Source organism: Hemiscyllium ocellatum, chromosome 1 (assembly GCF_020745735.1).
Source record: "Hemiscyllium ocellatum isolate sHemOce1 chromosome 1, sHemOce1.pat.X.cur, whole genome shotgun sequence".
In the NCBI taxonomy this organism is placed as follows: domain Eukaryota; kingdom Metazoa; phylum Chordata; class Chondrichthyes; order Orectolobiformes; family Hemiscylliidae; genus Hemiscyllium; species Hemiscyllium ocellatum.
The window spans coordinates 67,816,579-67,835,887 of NC_083401.1; the positions used below are offsets into that span (position 1 = coordinate 67,816,579).

General features: G+C 38.3%; 1 protein-coding gene across 1 annotated transcript; it reads left to right on the forward strand.

Moving 5' to 3' along the window:
- The first annotated feature begins 4,917 nt into the window (after positions 1-4,917).
- On the forward strand, positions 4,918-18,200 carry LOC132830024 (mucin-2-like). The gene is made up of 8 exons (XM_060847852.1): positions 4,918-4,960; positions 6,008-6,190; positions 9,119-9,301; positions 11,324-11,506; positions 12,754-12,936; positions 15,156-15,338; positions 16,671-16,844; positions 18,082-18,200. Exons 1-8 carry the CDS (start codon positions 4,918-4,920, stop codon positions 18,198-18,200), a joined length of 1,251 nt encoding a protein of 416 aa, XP_060703835.1.
- Positions 18,201-19,309: the final 1,109 nt, after the last annotated feature.

A 19,309-nucleotide genomic window follows, 5' to 3' on the forward strand; every position in this document is an offset into this window, starting at 1 on the left:
AACTTATTGTAAAAGATGAAATACTTCAAAGCAATCTAGGTTGTTCAATATATATGAGTTGCATGACACTATGATATTGTGCTATAAATTCTGTGTTTTATGATACTGCCCCTCTAGCTACCTGACGGAGGCAGAGCACTCCAAACACCAGTACATCCAAATAAACCTGTTGGATTATAGACTAGCGTTGTGTGATTTTGAACTATGACAAATTCATATAAAGATTTGCCTTGTGGTTCTCATCCACGATCACCTATACTCAATTACAAATTACACAATCAGACAGATCTTCCGCTATGTATTAGAAAACTCTATTTTGCACATCGCCTTCTTCTGCTTTGTACACTGATAACACACTCACCAATGATGACAGCATTTTTAATCCTGATAGTCCGTACAGTAAACACCACCCGACATCTTGTCTCCTGTCTCTCTGACAGGAATTGCTTTCTCTGAAATTATCTCTTCCTTCCATTTTCATACCAAATGTCACTGAAAACAATTCATGTATTTTAATGTGTAAAACAGAGCACTATCATATCTCAATGAGCTGTTACAACAAAGTGCCAAAACAATTCCTTCAGTCTGAATGGAATCCATAATTATTTCATCAAAATAACACTATCATAGGTTCATATTAAAGCATTACTATAACTGAAGCATTTTAAATGGCATGGTTAATGACTGTCAAATTAATGCGTCGAGCAAATGATTCTTCCTCTTCATTCATACAGCTGGCTTCACAACAAATCGAGAAGTTTCATCACACACCCCAACTGCAGGATCCAAATCAGCTGAATCTTCAACACTTAAACTTATTTCTACAAATACTATACCCACCACACCCTCCAATCGATCAACAGCGATTCCAACTGTTTCACCCTATTCAACAATCCAGACGCCGACTCATGCTGCAGGTAATCTATACCTTTTCTCGACAATTGCCATTATAAATATTTGGTACATTACACAATTCATTCTTCAATACTTATCTGCATTTGATATATCAGCAGCTGGTTGAAAGGAAAGTGCAATGTTTCAACTTCTTCAACACCGATAGGATCTGACTCAAAGATCCCACAGTCAGGGAACACTGCAGCACCATTTTTACAATTTCAAAAAGAAAGAACAGCAGTAACAATAGACAAGCACAAATCAGTGCTGACAATAGTAACATGATTTCTTTATTTATATCTGACATTAGATCTTCCTGTAAATGTCTCCTTGGCTTTAGGTTTGTCAGGATATATTATTACATACATTTTATGCATCTTTAACATTCACATCAGATTTTAGTTGCACTTTCATTTTGCTCTGAAATCACATCAAACAATTTGATTGTGAATTTAAAGCATTCTTCACTTTCCAGAAGCTTCACACATAATGACAACAAACCTAATAGCAGCAACAAATGTCCCTGACAACTGAGTCGGGTACAGAATCCTCATGCTCAGACTCCAATCATTCATAACCAAGGAATTCATGAATCTCCATTCTGCCATTCTATTGATTCTGTTATACTTTACATCCCATGTTTAATTAGCACACACGCGATTTCATTGTCAGAACAGCCTGCTAGCATTTCAGCATCTGAATGGGGTACATCATTGTCAGCTTAAAATATAACTCTTTTTTTCCACATGATAAACATGAGCGAATTCCCGTAAAATGCCACAATTACAGGTTGGGATGAATCTGTCATCTTCCATCATTGATTAGGACAAGCTATTTTTCATACCTCCTTCTAATTCTGATCCTCTTGGTAAATTGTTAGCACACTCACTAACGATCACAACATGTTTATTCCCGTTATTCGATATGGTAACCAACACTGACGTCTTGTATGCTGTTTCTCCCACTGGCGTGCATTGCTTTCTCTAAACACAGGGCTTCCTTATATTTAGCACCAACGTGTAACTGAAAGTCATTCACTTATTTTAATGTCTGAAAAACGGGAAAATGTCATTATATCTCAACATGCTGCCACAACAGAACGCTACCTCATCTCCTTCTGTCTGAATGGGACATTCAGCCATTTGATAAAAGCAACACAACCATATATTTACTTTAAATATCAACATCGCCAAATTCTTTTCAATAGTATGGCTTTATTAACTGTTGAAATAAGTCAATCCTGCAAATAGTTCTGTCTCATCGTTCATGCAGGTGGCTTTACAACCTCTCCACATGTTACATCACAAACACCAACGGCATCATCAGAGTCACCAGAATTTCCAACACTTAAAACTCCTTCCACAAATACAACACACAGCACATTTTCCAATGGATCAACTGAGATTCTGGCCAATTCAAACTATTCATCAATTCCAACACTGTTTCATGCGTCAGGTAATTTTTGATTTCAGTTGATTGATTATTGTCACATGTAATTAGGTACACTGAAACATTTTGTTTTGTGTGCAGTACACGCAGATCATAGCATACAAAGATGTGGATGTGCCAGTGTTAGACTGGAGTGGACAACGTTAAAAATCATACCACACCGGGCTATAGTCCAACAGGCCTCTTTGGAAGTACTTCCAAAGCCTCTACTTCCAAAGAAACCTGTTGGACGATAATATACCATACAGAGATCATAGAGCAACGGAACAGAGTGAGAAATGCACAGTTTTGGCTGCAAAGAAAGTATAGACAAAACAAGATCAACCTTGAGTTGAAATCTGATAGGTCCATTCGGAACACTAATAACAGTGGGGCAAAGCTGTTCCTGAAGTGATTGCTATGTGTGTTTAAGTTTTGGTATCTTCTGCCTGACAGAAGAAATTGGAGTTTAGATCAGATTGGCGCTGGAAAAGGCAGCATCCGAGTACCAGGAAAATCAAAGTTTTTGGCAAAAGCCCTTCATCAGAGGTAGAGGCAGGAAGCCTCCAGGGTGGTGAGATAAATACGGGGGATGGGGCTGGGGAGAAGTTAGCAAAGATTACAATAGGTGAATGGGGGTGTGGATGGATGTGATAGGTCAGAGAGGAGGGTGGGGGTAGATAGCAAAGAGTACAATAGGTGAATGGGAGTGGCGAATGGAGGTGAAAGAACAGAGGAGAGGGTGGAGCGGATAGGTGGGAAGGGAGATTGGCAGGTAGGACAGGTCATGGGGACAGTGCTGAGCTGGAAGGTTGGAACTGTGGTAAGGTTGGGGGAGGGAAAGAACTTGGAAGGGAATTTAACGAGGTGAGATGGGTCTTATATGATCCAAGGCAGCAAAAAGGGTAGATGGTCTTTGAAAGATGAATGTTGTTGTTAATACTCGGTAAATTACACATACATTCTTCAGTATGGATCTATATTTCACATTTTTGCAGCTGGTCCAATTGGAACCACAACGTTTTCTACCTCTTCCAGAACTATCCTATCAGAATCAAAGATCCTACAGTCAGGGCACACAGCATCATGATCCACACCTTAATGAAAAGTACAGTTGTCCCTGCAGCCAAGCACCAATCAATGCTGATAATATTAACCTAGTATGAACATGAATTCGTCTTTATACTATTTTCTCAGTTCTTCTCAGTTATCTTCTTTGCTTGAGGATTGACAGAATGTGTAAATACAACATAAACACTTACAGAATTTTCGAAACTCATATTACATTGTATCTCATTTCATTTTGGTCTGATATCACATCACACAATTTGATTATGAATGGAAAGCATTCTTCACTTTCCAGAAGCTTCACATATAGTGACATCAAAACTGACAGCGGCAACACATGTCCCTGCAACAACTCAGTCAGGTATGGAATCCTCATGCTCAGACTCCAATCATTCATCACCAAGGAATTCATGAATCTCCATTCTGACATTCTATTGATTCTATTATACTTTTCACCCCAAGTTTAATTGGCACAAGCATTATTTCGTTGTCAGAACAGCATATTCCCATTTCATCATCTGAAGGGGGTACATCATTGTCAGCTTAAAATATAACTCTTTTTTTCCACGTGATAAACATAAGCATATTCCTTAAAGTACCACAAAATACAGGTTGAGACGAATCTTTCATCTTCCGTCATTGATTAGGACAAGCTATTTTTCATATCTCCTTCTAATTCCAATCCTCTTGGTAAATTGTTAGCACACTCACTAACGTTCACAACATTTTTATTCCCGTTATTCGACACTGACAACACTGACATCTTGTATGCTGTTTCTCTCATTGACATGCATTGGTCTCTCTAAACACATGCCTTCCTTATATTTAATTTCAATGCGTAACTGAAAGTCATTCATTTATTTTAAGGTCTAAAAAAGGCAGAACTGTCCATATATCTCGACACACTGTTTCAACAGAATGCGACCTAGACTCCTTCTGTCTGAATGCAATACACAGTCATTTGACAAAAACAATACAACCATACATTCACTTTAAGCATTAGTAACGCCAAGTTCATTTAAATACCATGGCTATAATAAATGTTAAAATAAATCAGTCCAGCAAATGTTTTTGTCTCTTCATTTGTACAGGTAGCTTCACAACATCTCCAGATGTTTCATCACAAACACCAACTGCAACATCAGAATCTCCAGAAACTCCAACACTAAAAACCATTTCCATAAATACTGTACCCGACACATCCTCCAATGGATCGACTGAGATTCAAGCCATTTCAAACTATTCATCAATTCCGACATTGAATCATGCTTCAGGTAATTTTTGATTTCATTTGATTGATTATTGTCACATGTACTTTGGTTCAGTGAAAGGTTTTGTTTGTGTGCAGTACACGCAGGTTATACCATACAAAGATGTGGACATGCCAGGATTGGACTGGGGTGGACAAAGTTAAAAATCCTACAACACCAGTTTGTAGTCCAGTAGGTTTCTGTGGAAGTACTTTCAAAGATTCTACTTCCAAAGAAACCTTTGCACTATAACATACCATACAGGGATCATACAGTAATGGAACAGAGTGAGGAATACCAAAGTTTTGGCTGCAAAGAAAGTATTTTTATCTCTCCACATCAGAGACTCCCTGCTTCATTCCTGATGAAGGGCTTTTGCCCAAAACGTCGATTTTCCTGCTCCTCAGATGCTGCCTGGCCTGCTGTGCTTTTCCAGCACCACTCTAATCTAGACACTGATCTCCAGCATCTGCAGTCCTCACTTTCGCCAATAAAAAGCAAGATCAACCTTGGGTTGAAATTTGATGTCCATTCAGAAATCTAATAACAGTGAGGAAAAGCCATTCTTCAAGCTATTGCTACGTGTGTTTCAGTTTTGGTATCTTCTGCCTGACAGAAGAGATAGGAAGAGATTTTAACAAAGGTAATAGATCATATCAGTTGCATGATACTATGATCCTGTGCTATAAATTCTGTGTCTTATGATACTGCCCCTCTAGCTACCTGACGAAGGAGCAGCACTCTGAAGGCCAGTACGTTAAAATAAACCTGTTGGACTATAACCTGATGTTGTGTGATTTTGAACTATGACAAAATCATATAAAGATTTGAGTCCTTTTGTCCTGTGGTTCTCATCCACTATCATCTGTACTCAATTACAAATTACACATTCAGACATATCTTCCATTATGTATTAGAAAACTCTCTTTTGAACATCGCCTTCCAATGTTCTTCTGCTTTGTACACTGATAACACACTCACCAATGATGACAGCATTTTTAATCCTGATAGTCCGTACCCGATAGTAAACACCACCCGACGTCTTGTCTCCTGTCTCTCTGACAGGAATTGCTTTCTCTGAAAACATGTTTTCCTTCCTTTTTCATACCAAAATGTCACTGAAAACAATTCTCATATTTTAAAAGCTGTATTGTAAAATCGAGCACCATCATATCTCAATGAGCTGTTACAACAGTATGCTGCAATAACTCCTTCAGTCTGAATGGGATCCACAATTATTTCACCAAAATGTCACTACCACGGATTTACTTTATATCATCACTATAACTGAGGACTTTGAAATGACATGGTTAATGACTGCCGAATTAATGGGCCGAGCAAATAATTCTTACTCTTCATTCATACAGCTGGCTTCACAACAAATCGAGATGTTTCATCACATACCCCAACTGCAGGATCCAAATCAGCAGAATCTTCAACACTTAAACTTATTTCTACAAATACTATACCCACCACGTCCTCCAATCGATCAACACAGATACCAACGATCTCACCCCAAGCATCAATTCAGACACCCACTCATGCCTCAGGTAACCTATACATTTTCTAGATGATTGTCATTGTAAATATTTGATACATTACACAATTTATTCTTCAATATTTATCTACATTTGACATCTGCAGCTGGTTCAATGGAAAACACAATGGTTTCAACTTCTTCAACAACTATAGGATCCTAATCAAAGATCCCACGGTCAGGGCACACTGCAGCGGCATTTTTATGATCACAAAAAGAATGACGAGCAGTAACAACAGACAAACAACAAATCAGTGTTGACAATATTAACATGCTTTCTTTATTAAAACCTGGCATCAGATCTTTCTGCAAATATCTCCCTTGCTTTAGGTTTGTCAGGATACACAGTTACATAACTAACATTTTATGCAGCTTCAACATTCACATCAGATTTTAGTTCCACTTTCATTTTGCTCTGAAATCACATCAAACAACTTGATTATGAATTTAAAGCATTCTTCACTTTCCAGAAGAGTCGCATATAATGACATCAAAACTGATAGCAGCAACAAATGTCCTGGTAACAACTCAGTCAGGTGGTATCCATGATTTGGAGACTCAGTAATTAGACTGGGGTGTACAAAGTTAAAAATCACACAGCGGCAGGTTGTAGTCTAACAAGTTTATTTGGAAGCACTAGCATTCGGAGCGCTGCGCCTTCATCAGGTGGTTGTGGAGAATAAGATTGTAAGACACAGGATTGATAGCAAATGTTTACAGCATGACATTATAAATTGAAAAAGACCTGGATTGTTTGATAAGTCTCTCAACATTTAGAATGACCATGTTAGTTTCATATCTAAATCACAAAACTTTTTTAAAAGTTACATTCTCAAGTGAACTTTAACAATTGGTGTCACATCGGCCCACATAATGTATTGAAAATGTGAGTTTCCCTGTGTGAGAATGTCTGTGCCACAATGGTCACACTGATTCTAATCTAAAAAACAGATTTATTGAATCTTACATCGATTCATGCAGTGTTTGAGCAAAATAAAATGTAATTCTGCAAGTACAAATTCACCCCACAAACTTTTATGTGGATGCGTGTGTGTGAATATGGTGGAGGGTCAGGGAGGTTGCTTTTGAGTGTCTGTGACAGAGGGTGTGTATACATGTGAGTGTGAGTGTAAAGGGGTTTAAGTCTGTGAGAGGGTGTTTGTGGGAGTGTTTGTGTGAGCGTATGAGAGAGGGTCTGCGTAATGTGTGTGTCTGTAGGAGAGTGCGTGTAGGATTGTGTGTGTGTATGTGTGTGTGTGTGTGTGTGTCCATCCATCTGTGTGTGTGTATTATACACCTGTAGTGTGACATGAATCCAAGTTCCCGGTTGACGCCATCCTCATGGGTACCGAACTTGGCCATCAGCCTCTGCATGGCCACCTTTTGCTGTTGCCTGTCCCAAAGGTCCGAGGTCGAATATCCCGGACCGCTGAAGTGTTCTCCGACTGGGAAGGAAAACCCCTGTCAGTCGATTGTTGTGTGGTATGCATTCATCCATGGCTGTATTCTGCTTGGTGTCGCAAATGTACCATGCCTCAGGGCATCCTTACCTGCAGCCTATGAGATAGACAACATTGGCTGAGTTGCATGAGTACTTGCCACGTACATGGTGGGAGGTGTGCCCACGTGTATGGTGGTATCTGTATCGATATTCTTATACCCCTTTACACTTACACTCACACACATAAACACACTCTGTTACAGACACTCATAACAACCCCACATATATCCACCCACATGCACACATACACATATAAGTTTGTGGGGTGAATTTGGACTTGCAGAATTACATTTTACTTTGCTCAAAAACTGCATGAATCCATAAGATACAGTAAATCCGTTTTTTAGATTAGAATCAGTCTGACCATTGTGGCACAGACAGCCTCACACAGGGAAACTCACACTTTCAATACATTATCTGGGCCGACATGACACCAATTGTTAAAGTCACTTGAGAATATAGCTTTTAAAAATGTTTTGTGATTTCCATATGAAAGAACTTAAACCAACATGGTCACTCTAAAAGGTGAGAGACTTATCAAACAATTCAGGCCTTTTTCAACATATAATTTCAGTTACATCACGCTGCAAACTTTTGCTATAAATTCTGTGTCTTACAATCTTATTCTCCACAACCACCTGATAACAAAGCAGCTCTCCAAAAGCTAGTGCTTCCAAATAAACCTGTTGGACTATAACCTGGTGTGGTATGGAATCCTCGTGCTCAGACTCCAATCATTCATCACCAAGGAATTCATGAATCTCCATTCTGACATTCTATTGATTCTGTTCTACTCTTCATCTCAACTTCAATTGGCACACGCACTATTTCATTATCAGAAGGGCCTGTTATCATTTCAACATCTGAACGGGTTACATCATTGTCAGCTTAAAATATAACTCATTTTTCAACATGATAAGCATGAGCGAATTTCCATAAAATATCACAAATTACAGGTTGAGACGAATTTGCCATCTTCCATCATTGATTAGGACAAGCTACTTTTCACATATCTTCTAATTCTGTTCCAATTGGTAAATTGTTAGCACATTCACTAACATTCAGAACATTTTTATTCCCATCATTTGATATGGTAAAGAACACTGACATCTTGTGTGCTGTTCCTCCCACTTATGTGCATTGCTTTCTCTAAACACATGGCTTCCTTATACTTAATACCAAGGTGTAACTTAAATTCATTCCTTTATTTTAAAGTCTAAAAAAGGCAGAACTGCGCATATATCTCGACACGCTGCTACAACAGAATGCGACATTAACTCTTTCTGTCTGAATGCAATATACAGTCATTTCATAAAAATAGAATACAAACATACATTCACTTTAAACATTTATATCACTGAATTCTTCTCAATGCCATAGCTATAATAAATGTTGAAATAAGACAATCCAGCAAATGTTTTTGTCTCTTCATTTGTACAGGTGGCTTCACAACATCTCCAGATGTTTCATCACAAACACCAACTGCAACATCAGAATCACCAGAAGCTCCAACACTAAAAACCCTTTCCATAAATACTGTACCCAACACATCCTCCAATGGATCAACTGAGATTCCAGCCATTTCAAACTATTCATCAATTCCGACATTGACTCATGCTTCAGGTAATTTTTGATTTCATTTGATTGGTTATTGTTACACATACTTCGGTCCAGTGAAACATTCTGTTTTGTGTGCAGTACACGCAGATCAGACCATGTAAAGATGTGGATGTGCCGGTGTTGGACTGGGGTGAACAAAGTTAAAAATCACACAACACCAGGTTGTAGTCCAACAGGCTTCTTTGGAAGTACTTCCAAAGAATCCTGTTGGACTATAGAATACCATACAAAGATCATGGAGCAATGCACAGTTTTGGCTGCAAAGAAAGTATAGAAAAAGCAAGATCAACCTCGGGTTGAAATCTGATAGGTCCATTCTGAAATTTAATAACAGTGAGGAAAAGGTGTTCCTGAAGTTATTGCAATGTGTGTTTCAGTTTTGGTATCTTCTGCCTGACGGAAGAGGTAGGAAGAGATTTTAACAGAGGTGAGATGGATCTTTTATGATCCAAGACAGTGAGAAGGGTAGATGGTCTTTCAAAGACGAATGTTGTTGTTAATACTCGGTAAATTACACATACATTCTTCTGTGTATCTACATTTCACATTTTTGCAGCTGGTCCAATTGGAACCACAATGTTTTCAACCTCTTCAAGAACTATCCTGTCAGAATCAAAGATCCTACAGTCAGGGCACACAGCATCATGATCCACACCTTAATGAAAAGTACAGTTGTCCCTGCAGCCAAGCACCAATCAATGCTGATAATATTAACCTAATATTGACATGATTTCTTCATTATACTATTTTCTCAGTTCTCTGCAGTTATCTTCTTTGCTTGATCATTGACAGAATGTATAAATACAACACAAACATTTTCTAAAGCATTTTCTAAACTCATACCAAATTGTTGCTCATTTCATTTTGGTTTAATATCACATCACATAATTTAATTGTGAATGTCAAGCATTCTTCATTTTACAGAAGCTTCAGCTGTAATGACATCAAAACTGACTGCAGCAACAAATGTCCCAGCAACAACTGAGTCTGGTATGGAATCATCAAGCTCAGACTCCAATCAGAGACCCTTCCACCATATCAGCACCTGACCTGCCAATGTCAAAATCATGATGAGGAGGTGCCTGTTTTGGACTGGGGTGTACACAGTTAAAAATCACACAACACCAGGTTATAGTCGAACAGGTTTATTTGGAAGTACTAGCTTTCGGAAAGATGCATTGTCCGAGCTGAAATGTCACCTTTTTTCAGAACACCTGAAGTTATCTTGAGAATGTGACTTCAAAGAAGTTCTGGGATTTACATATTAATGCATCTAAACCTGCAACTTATTGTAAAAGATGAAATACTTCAAAGCAATCTAGGTTGTTCAATATATATGAGTTGCATGACACTATGATATTGTGCTATAAATTCTGTGTTTTTTGATACTGCCCCTCTAGCTACCTGACGGAGGCAGAGCACTCCAAACACCAGTACATCCAAATAAACCTGTTGGATTATAGACTAGCGTTGTGTGATTTTGAACTATGACAAATTCATATAAAGATTTGCCTAGTGGTTCTCATCCACGATCACCTATACTCAATTACAAATTACACAATCAGACATATCTTCCACTATGTATTAGAAAACTCTATTTTGCACATCACCTTCCAATGTTCTTCTGCTTTGTACACTGATAACACACTCACCAATGATGACAGCATTTTTAATCCTGATAGTCCGTACAGTAAACACCACCCGACGTCTTGTCTCCTGTCTCTCTGACAGGAATTGCTTTCTCTGAAATTATCTCTTCCTTCCATTTTCATACCAAATGTCACTGAAAACAATTCATGTATTTTAATGTGTAAAACAGAGCACTATCATATCTCAATGAACTGTTACAACAAAGTGCCAAAACAATTCCTTCAGTCTGAATGGAATCCACAATTATTTCATCAAAATAACACTATCATAGGTTCATATTAAAGCATTACTATTACTGAAGCATTTTAAATGGCATGGTTAATGACTGTCAAATTAATGCGTTGAGCAAATGATTCTTCCTCTTCATTCATACAGCTGGCTTCACAACAAATCAAGAAGTTTCATCACACACCCCAACTGCAGGATCCAAATCAGCTGAATCTTCAACACTTAAACTTATTTCTACAAATACTATACCCACCACACCCTCCAATCGATCAACAGCGATTCCAACTGTTTCACCCTATTCAACAATCCAGACGCCGACTCATGCTGCAGGTAATCTATACCTTTTCTCGACAATTGCCATTATAAATATTTGGTACATTACACAATTCATTCTTCAATACTTATCTGCATTTGATATATCAGCAGCTGGTTGAAAGGAAAGTGCAATGTTTCAACTTCTTCAACACCGATAGGATCTGACTCAAAGATCCCACAGTCAGGGAACACTGCAGCACCATTTTTACAATTTCAAAAAGAAAGAACAGCAGTAACAATAGACAAGCACAAATCAGTGCTGACAATAGTAACATGATTTCTTTATTTATATCTGACATTAGATCTTCCTGTAAATGTCTCCTTGGCTTTAGGTTTGTCAGGATATATTATTACATACATTTTATGCATCTTTAACATTCACATCAGATTTTAGTTGCACTTTCATTTTGCTCTGAAATCACATCAAACAATTTGATTGTGAATTTAAAGCATTCTTCACTTTCCAGAAGCTTCACACATAATGACAACAAACCTAATAGCAGCAACAAATGTCCCTGACAACTGAGTCGGGTACAGAATCCTCATGCTCAGACTCCAATCATTCATAACCAAGGAATTCATGAATCTCCATTCTGCCATTCTATTGATTCTGTTATACTTTACATCCCATGTTAATTAGCACACACGCGATTTCATTGTCAGAACAGCCTGCTAGCATTTCAGCATCTGAATGGGGTACATCAATGTTAGCTTAAAATATAACTCTTTTTTCCACATGATAACCACGAGCGAATTCCCGTAAAATGCCACAATTACAGGTTGGGATGAATCTGTCATCTTCCATCATTGATTAGGACAAGCTATTTTTCATACCTCCTTCTAATTCTGATCCTCTTGGTAAATTGTTAGCACACTCACTAATGATCACAACATGTTTATTCCCATTATTCGATATGGTAAACAACACTGACGTCTTGTATGCTGTTTCTCCCACTGGCGTGCATTGCTTTCTCTAAAAACAGGGCTTCCGGAACTTTAGTACCAACGTGTAACTGAAAGTCATTCACTTATTTTAATGTCTGAAATAGGGGAAAATGACTTTATATCTCAACACGTTCCTACAACAGAATGCTACCTCAACTCCTTCTGTCTGAATGGGACATTCAGCCATTTGATAAAAGCAACACAACCATACATTTACTTTAAACATTAACATCATCAAATTCTTTTCAATACCATGGGTTTATTAAATGTTGAAATAAGACAATCCTGCAAATAGTTCTGTCTCTTCATTCATACAGGTGGCTTTACAACATCTCCACATGTTACATCACAAATACCAACAGCATCGTCAGAGTCACCAAAATTTTCAACACTTAAAACTCCTTCCACAAATACAACACACAGCACATCTTCCAATGGATCAACGGAGATTCCAGCCAATTCAACCTATTCATCAATTCCAACATGGTCTCGTGCTTCAGGTAATTTTTTAATTTTATTTGATTGATTATTGTCACATGTACTTAGGTACACTGAAACGTTTTGTTTTGTGTGCAGTACACGCGTATCATACCATACAAAGATGTGGATGTGCCGGTGTTAGACTGGAGTGGACAACGTTAAAAATCATACAACACCGAGTTATAGTCCAATAAGCCTCTTTGGAAGTACTTCCAAAGCTTCTACTACCAAAGAAACCTGTTGGACGATAATATACCATACAGAGATCATAGAGCAATGGAACAGAGTGAGAAATGCACTGTTTTGGCTGCAAAGAAAGAATAGAAAAAAACAAGATCAACCTTGAGTTGAAATCTGATAGGTCCATTCGGAAATTTAGTAACAGTGGGGCAAAGTTGTTCCTGAAGATATTGCTATGTGTGTTTACGTTTTGGGATGTTCTGCCTGACAGAAGAAATTGGAGTTTAGATCAGAGTGGTGCTGGAAAAGCACAGCAGGTCAGGCAGCATCCGTGGAGCAGGAAAATCGAAGTTTCGGGCAAAAGCCCTTCATCAGGAATAGAGGCAGGAAGCCTCCAGGGTGGAGAGATAAATAGGGGGTATGGGGCTGGGGAAAAGTTAGCAAAGATTACAATAGGTGAATGGGGGTGTGGATGGATGTGATAGGTCAGAGAGGAGGGTGGGGGTATATTGCAAAGAGTACAATAGGTGAATGGGGGTGAGGATGGAGGTGATAGGTCAGAGAGGAGGGTGGGGTTAGATAGCAAAGAGTACAATTGGTGAATGGGGGTGGGGATGGAGGTGATAGAACAGAGGAGAGTGTGGAGTGGATAGGTGGGAAGGGAGATTGGCAGGTAGGACAGGTCATGGGGACAGTGCTGAGCTGGAAGGTTGGAACTGAGGTAAGGTGGGGGGAGGGAAAGAACTTGGAAGGGAATTTAACGAGGTGAGATGGGTCTTTTATGATCCAAGGCAGCAAAAAGGGTAGATGGTCTTTGAAAGATGAATGTTGTTGTTAATACACGGTAAATTACACATACGTTCGTCAGTATGGATCTATATTTCACACATTTGCAGCTGGTCCAATTGGAACCACAATGTTTTCAACCTCTTCAAGAACTATCCTATCAGAATCAAAGATCTTACAGTCAGGGCACATGGCATCATGATCCACACCTTAATGAAAACTACAGTAGTCCCTGCAGCTAAGCACCAATCAATGCTGATAATATTAACCTAGTATGAACATGAATTCGTCTTTATACTATTTTCTCAGTTCTCTCTGCAGTTATCTTCTTTGCTTGAGGATTGACAGAATATGTAAATACAACATAAACACTTACAGAATTTTCGAAACACATATTACATTGTATCTCATTTCATTTTGGCCTGATATCACATCACACAATTTGATTTTGAATGGAAAGCATTCTTCACTTTCCAGAAGCTTCACATATAGTGACATCAAAACTGACAGCGGCAACACATGTCCCTGCAACAACTCAGTCAGGTACGGAATCCTCATGCTCAGACTCCAATCATTCATCACCAAGGAATTCATGAATCTCCATTCTGACATTCTATTGATTCTATTATACTTTTCACCCCAAGTTTAATTGGCACAAGCATTATTTCGTTGTCAGAACAGCGTATTACCATTTCAGCCTCTGAAGGGGGTACATCATTGTCAGCTTAAAATATAACTCTTTTTTTCCATGTGATAAACATAAGCATATTCCTTAAAGTACCACAAAATACAGGTTGAGACGAATCTTTCATCTTCCGTCATTGATTAGGACAAGCTATTTTTCATATCTCCTTCTAATTCCAATCCTCTTGGTAAATTGTTAGCACACTCACTAACGTTCACAACATTTTTATTCCCGTTATTCGACACTGACAACACTGACATCTTGTATGCTGTTTCTCTCATTGACATGCATTGGTCTCTCTAAACACATGCCTTCCTTATATTTAATTTCAATGTGTAACTGAAAGTCATTCATTTATTTTAAGGTCTAAAAAAGGCAGAACTGTCCATATATCTCGACACACTGATTCAACAGAATGCGACCTAGACTCCTTTTGTCTGAATGCAATACACAGTCATTTGACAAAAACAATACAACCATACATTCACTTTAAGCATTAGTATCGCCAAGTTCATTTAAATACCATGGCTATAATAAATGTTAAAATAAATCAGTCCAGCAAATGTTTTTGTCTCTTCATTTGTACAGGTAGCTTCACAACATCTCCAGATGTTTCATCACAAACACCAACTGCAACATCAGAATCTCCAGAAACTCCAACACTAAAAACCATTTCCATAAATACTGTACCCGACACATCCTCCAATGGATCGACTGAGATTCAAGCCATTTCAAACTATTCATCAATTCCGACATTGAACCATGCTTCAGGTAATTTTTGATTTCATTTGATTGATTATTGTCACATGTACTTTGGTCCAGTGAAAGGTTTTGTTTTGTGTGCAGTACACGCAGATCATACCATACAAAGGTGTGGACATGCCAGGGTTGGACTGGGGTGGACAAAGTTCAAAATCCTACAACACCAGTTTGTAGTCCAATAGGTTTCTGTGGAAGTACTTTCAAAGCTTCTACTTCCAAAGAAACCTGTTGCACTATAACATACCATACAAAGATCATACAGTAATGGAACAGAGTGAGGAATACCAAAGTTTTGGCTGCAAAGAAAGTATTTTTATCTCTCCACATCAGAGACTCCCTGCTTCATTCCTGATGAAGGGCTTTTGCCCAAAACGTCGATTTTCCTGCTCCTCAGATGCTGCCTGGCCTGCTTTGCTTTTCCAGCACCACTCTAATCTAGACTCTGATCTCCAGCATCTGCAGTCCTCACTTTCGCCAATAAAAAGCAAGATCAACCTTGGGTTGAAATTTGATGTCCATTCAGAAATCTAATAACAGTGAGGAAAAGCCATTCTTCAAGCTATTGCTACGTGTGTTTCAGTTTTGGTATCTTCTGCCTGACAGAAGAGATAGGAAGAGATTTTAACAAAGGTAATATATCATATCAGTTGCATGATACTATGATCCTGTGCTATAAATTCTGTGTCTTATGATACTGCCTCACTAGCTACCTGACGAAGGAACAGCACTCCGAAAGCCAGAACGTTCAAATAAACCTGTTGGACTATAACCTGGTGTTGTGTGATTTTGAACTATGACAAAATCATATGAAGATTTGAGTCCTTTTGCCCTGTGGTTCTCATCCACTATCATCTGTACTCAATTACAAATTACACATTCAGACATATCTTCCATTATGTATTGGAAAACACTCTTTTGCACATCACCTTCCAATGTTCTTCTGCTTTGTACACTGATAACACACTCACCAATGATGACAGCATTTTTAATCCTGATAGTCCATACAGTAAACACCACCCGACGTCTTGTCTCCTGTCTCTCTGATAGGAATTGCTTTCTCTGAAAACATGTTTTCCTTCCATTTTCATACCAAAATGTCACTGAAAACAATTCATGTATTTTAATGTGTAAAACAGAGCACCATCACATCTCAATGAGTTGTTACAACAGTATGCTACAATAACCCCTTCAGTCTGAATGGGATCCACAATTATTTCATCAAAATGGCACTACCACAGGTTTACTTTATATCATCACTATAACTGAGGACTTTGAAAGACATGGTTGATGACTGCCGAATTAATGCGTCGAGCAAATAATTCTTCCTCTTCATTCATACAGCTGGCTTCACAACAACTCGAGAAGTTTCATCACACACCCCAACTGCAGGATCCAAATCAGCAGAATCTTCAACACTTAAACTTATTTCTACAAATACTATACCCACCACACCCTCCAATCGATCAACAGCTGTTTCACCCTATTCAACAATCCAGACGCCAACTCATGCTGCAGGTAATCTATACATTTTCTCGACAATTGCCATTATAAATATTTGGTACATTACACAATTCATTCTTCAATATTTATCTGCATTTGATATATCAGCAGCTGGTTGAAAGGAAAGTGCAATGTTTCAACTTCTTCAACACCTATAGGATTTGACTCAAAGATCCCACAGTCAGGGAACACTGCAGCACCATTTTTACAATTTCAAAAAGAAAGAACAGCAGTAACAACAGACAAGCACAAATCAGTGCTGACAATAGTAACATGATTTCTTTATTTATAGCTGACATTAGATCTTCCTGCAAATGTCTCCTTGGCTTTAGGTTTGTCAGGATATATTATTACATAACATTTTATGCATCTTTAACGTTCACATCAGATTTTAATTCAACTTTCATTTTGCTCTGAAATCACATCAAACAATTTGATTGTGAATTTAAAGCATTCTTCACTTTCCAGAAGCTTCACACATAATGACAACAAACCTAATAGCAGCAATAAATGTCCCTGACAACTGAGTCAGGTATGGAATCATCATGCTCATACTCCAAACATTCATCACCAAGGAATTCATGAATCTCCATTCTGCCATTCAATTGATTCTGTTCTACTTTACATCCCATGTTTAATTGGCACACACACGATTTCATTGTCAGAAGGGCCTGCTACTATTTCAGCATCTGAATGGGGTACATCATTGTCAGCTTAAAATATAACTCTTTTTTTCCACATGATAGACATGAGCAAATTCCTGTAAAATATCACAAATTGCAGGTTGAGACAAATTTGTCATCTTCCATCAATGATTAGAACAAGCTATTGTTCGTATCTCCTTCTAGTTCCGATTCTCTTGGTAAATTGTTAGCACACTCACCAACAATCACAACATTTTTATTCCCATTATTCAACATGGTAAACAATACTGACGACTTGTCTGCTGTTTCTCCACATTGCTTTCTCTAAACACAGGGCTTCCTTATATTTAATACCAAGGTGTAACTGAGCGTCATTCACTTATTTTAAAAAATAGCAGAACTGTCTTTATATCTGGACATGCTGGTACAACACAATGTTACCTCAACTCCTTCTGTCTGAATGGGACATTCAGGCCATTTGATAAAAGCAAAACAACCATCTATTCACTTTAAAGATTAATATCGCTGAATTCCTTTCAATACCATGACTATAATAACTGTCAAAATAAGATAATCAAGCAAGTGTGTCTGTCTCATCATTCATACAGGTGGCTTCACAATATCTCCAGATGTTTCATCACAAACACCAACTGCAACTTCAGAATCACCAGAATCTCCAACACTTAAAATTCTTTCCACAAATACAATCCTCCAATGGATCCACTGAGAATTCAGTGGTTTCAACGTATTCATCACTTTCTACACTGACTCATGCTTCAGGTTATTTTTGATTTCATTTGATTGATTATTGTCACATGTACCTAAAAAAAAAGCAAGATCAACTTTGGATTGAAATTTGAATGGTCCATTCAGTAGTCTAATAACAATGGGGAAGAAGCTGCTCTTGAAAGTAATGCTGTGAGTGTTTAAGTTTTTATATCTTCTGCCTGATGAAAGAGTTTGGAAGAGATTATAACAGAGGTGAAAGGGATCTTTTATGTTCCAAGCCAGCAAGATGGTGAGATGGTCTTTCAAAGACGAATGCCATTAATATTTGGTAAATTACACATACATTCTTCAGTATTTATCTGTGTTTCACATATCTGCAGCAGGTCCAATTGGAACTACAATGTTTTTAACTTCTTCAAGAACTTGATTGAACTTTTTGAAGAAGTAATGAAGAGGATTGATGAGGGCAGAGCAGTGGACATGCTCTATATGGACTTCAGTGTGGCATTTGACAAGGTTCTTCATGGGAAACTGGTTAGCCAGATTAGATTTCATGGAATACAAGGAGAACTAGCCATTTGGATACTGAACTGGCAATGGACATCTCCGTATGGATTTCAGCAAGACGTTTAAACAGGTCCTGCATTGATAGACTGGTTAGTAATGTTAGATCATATGGGATTCAGGGGAGCAAGCCAAGTGAATCTTTCCAATGGGTCAAAGAGTGGCAGATGGTGTTTAATTGAGATAAATATGAGGTTTGCATTTTGATAAGGCAAACCTGGGCAGGACCTATATGGTTAATGGTATGATCCTGGGGAGAGTCGCAGACCAAAGAAACCTTAGGATGCAGTTACATACTTTCTTGGAGGTAGAGTCGCATTCAGACAGGTTTGTGAGGGCAGCATTTGGTTCACTTGCCTTCATTGGTCATAACATCGAGCCTAAGAGTCGGGAGGTCATGTTGCGCTGTACATGACATTAGTTAGGCCACTTTTGGAATATTGCATGCAATTCTGGTCTCCTTCCTATTGGAAAGACGTTGTTAAACTTTAAAGGGTTCCGAAAAAGTTTACAAAGGTGTTGCCAGGGTTGGAGGGTTTGAGC

Bases quoted from the DNA above. Each gene is read 5' to 3' on its own strand.
- LOC132830024 (XM_060847852.1), top strand. From the start codon at position 4,918: ATGGAACAGAGTGAGGAATACCAAAGTTTTGGCTGCAAAGAAA. The intron at 11,507-12,753 runs GTAATCTATACC...TCATTCATACAG, and splicing joins GACGCCGACTCATGCTGCAG to GTGGCTTTACAACATCTCCA. The intron at 16,845-18,081 runs GTAATCTATACA...TCATTCATACAG, and splicing joins GACGCCAACTCATGCTGCAG to GTGGCTTCACAATATCTCCA.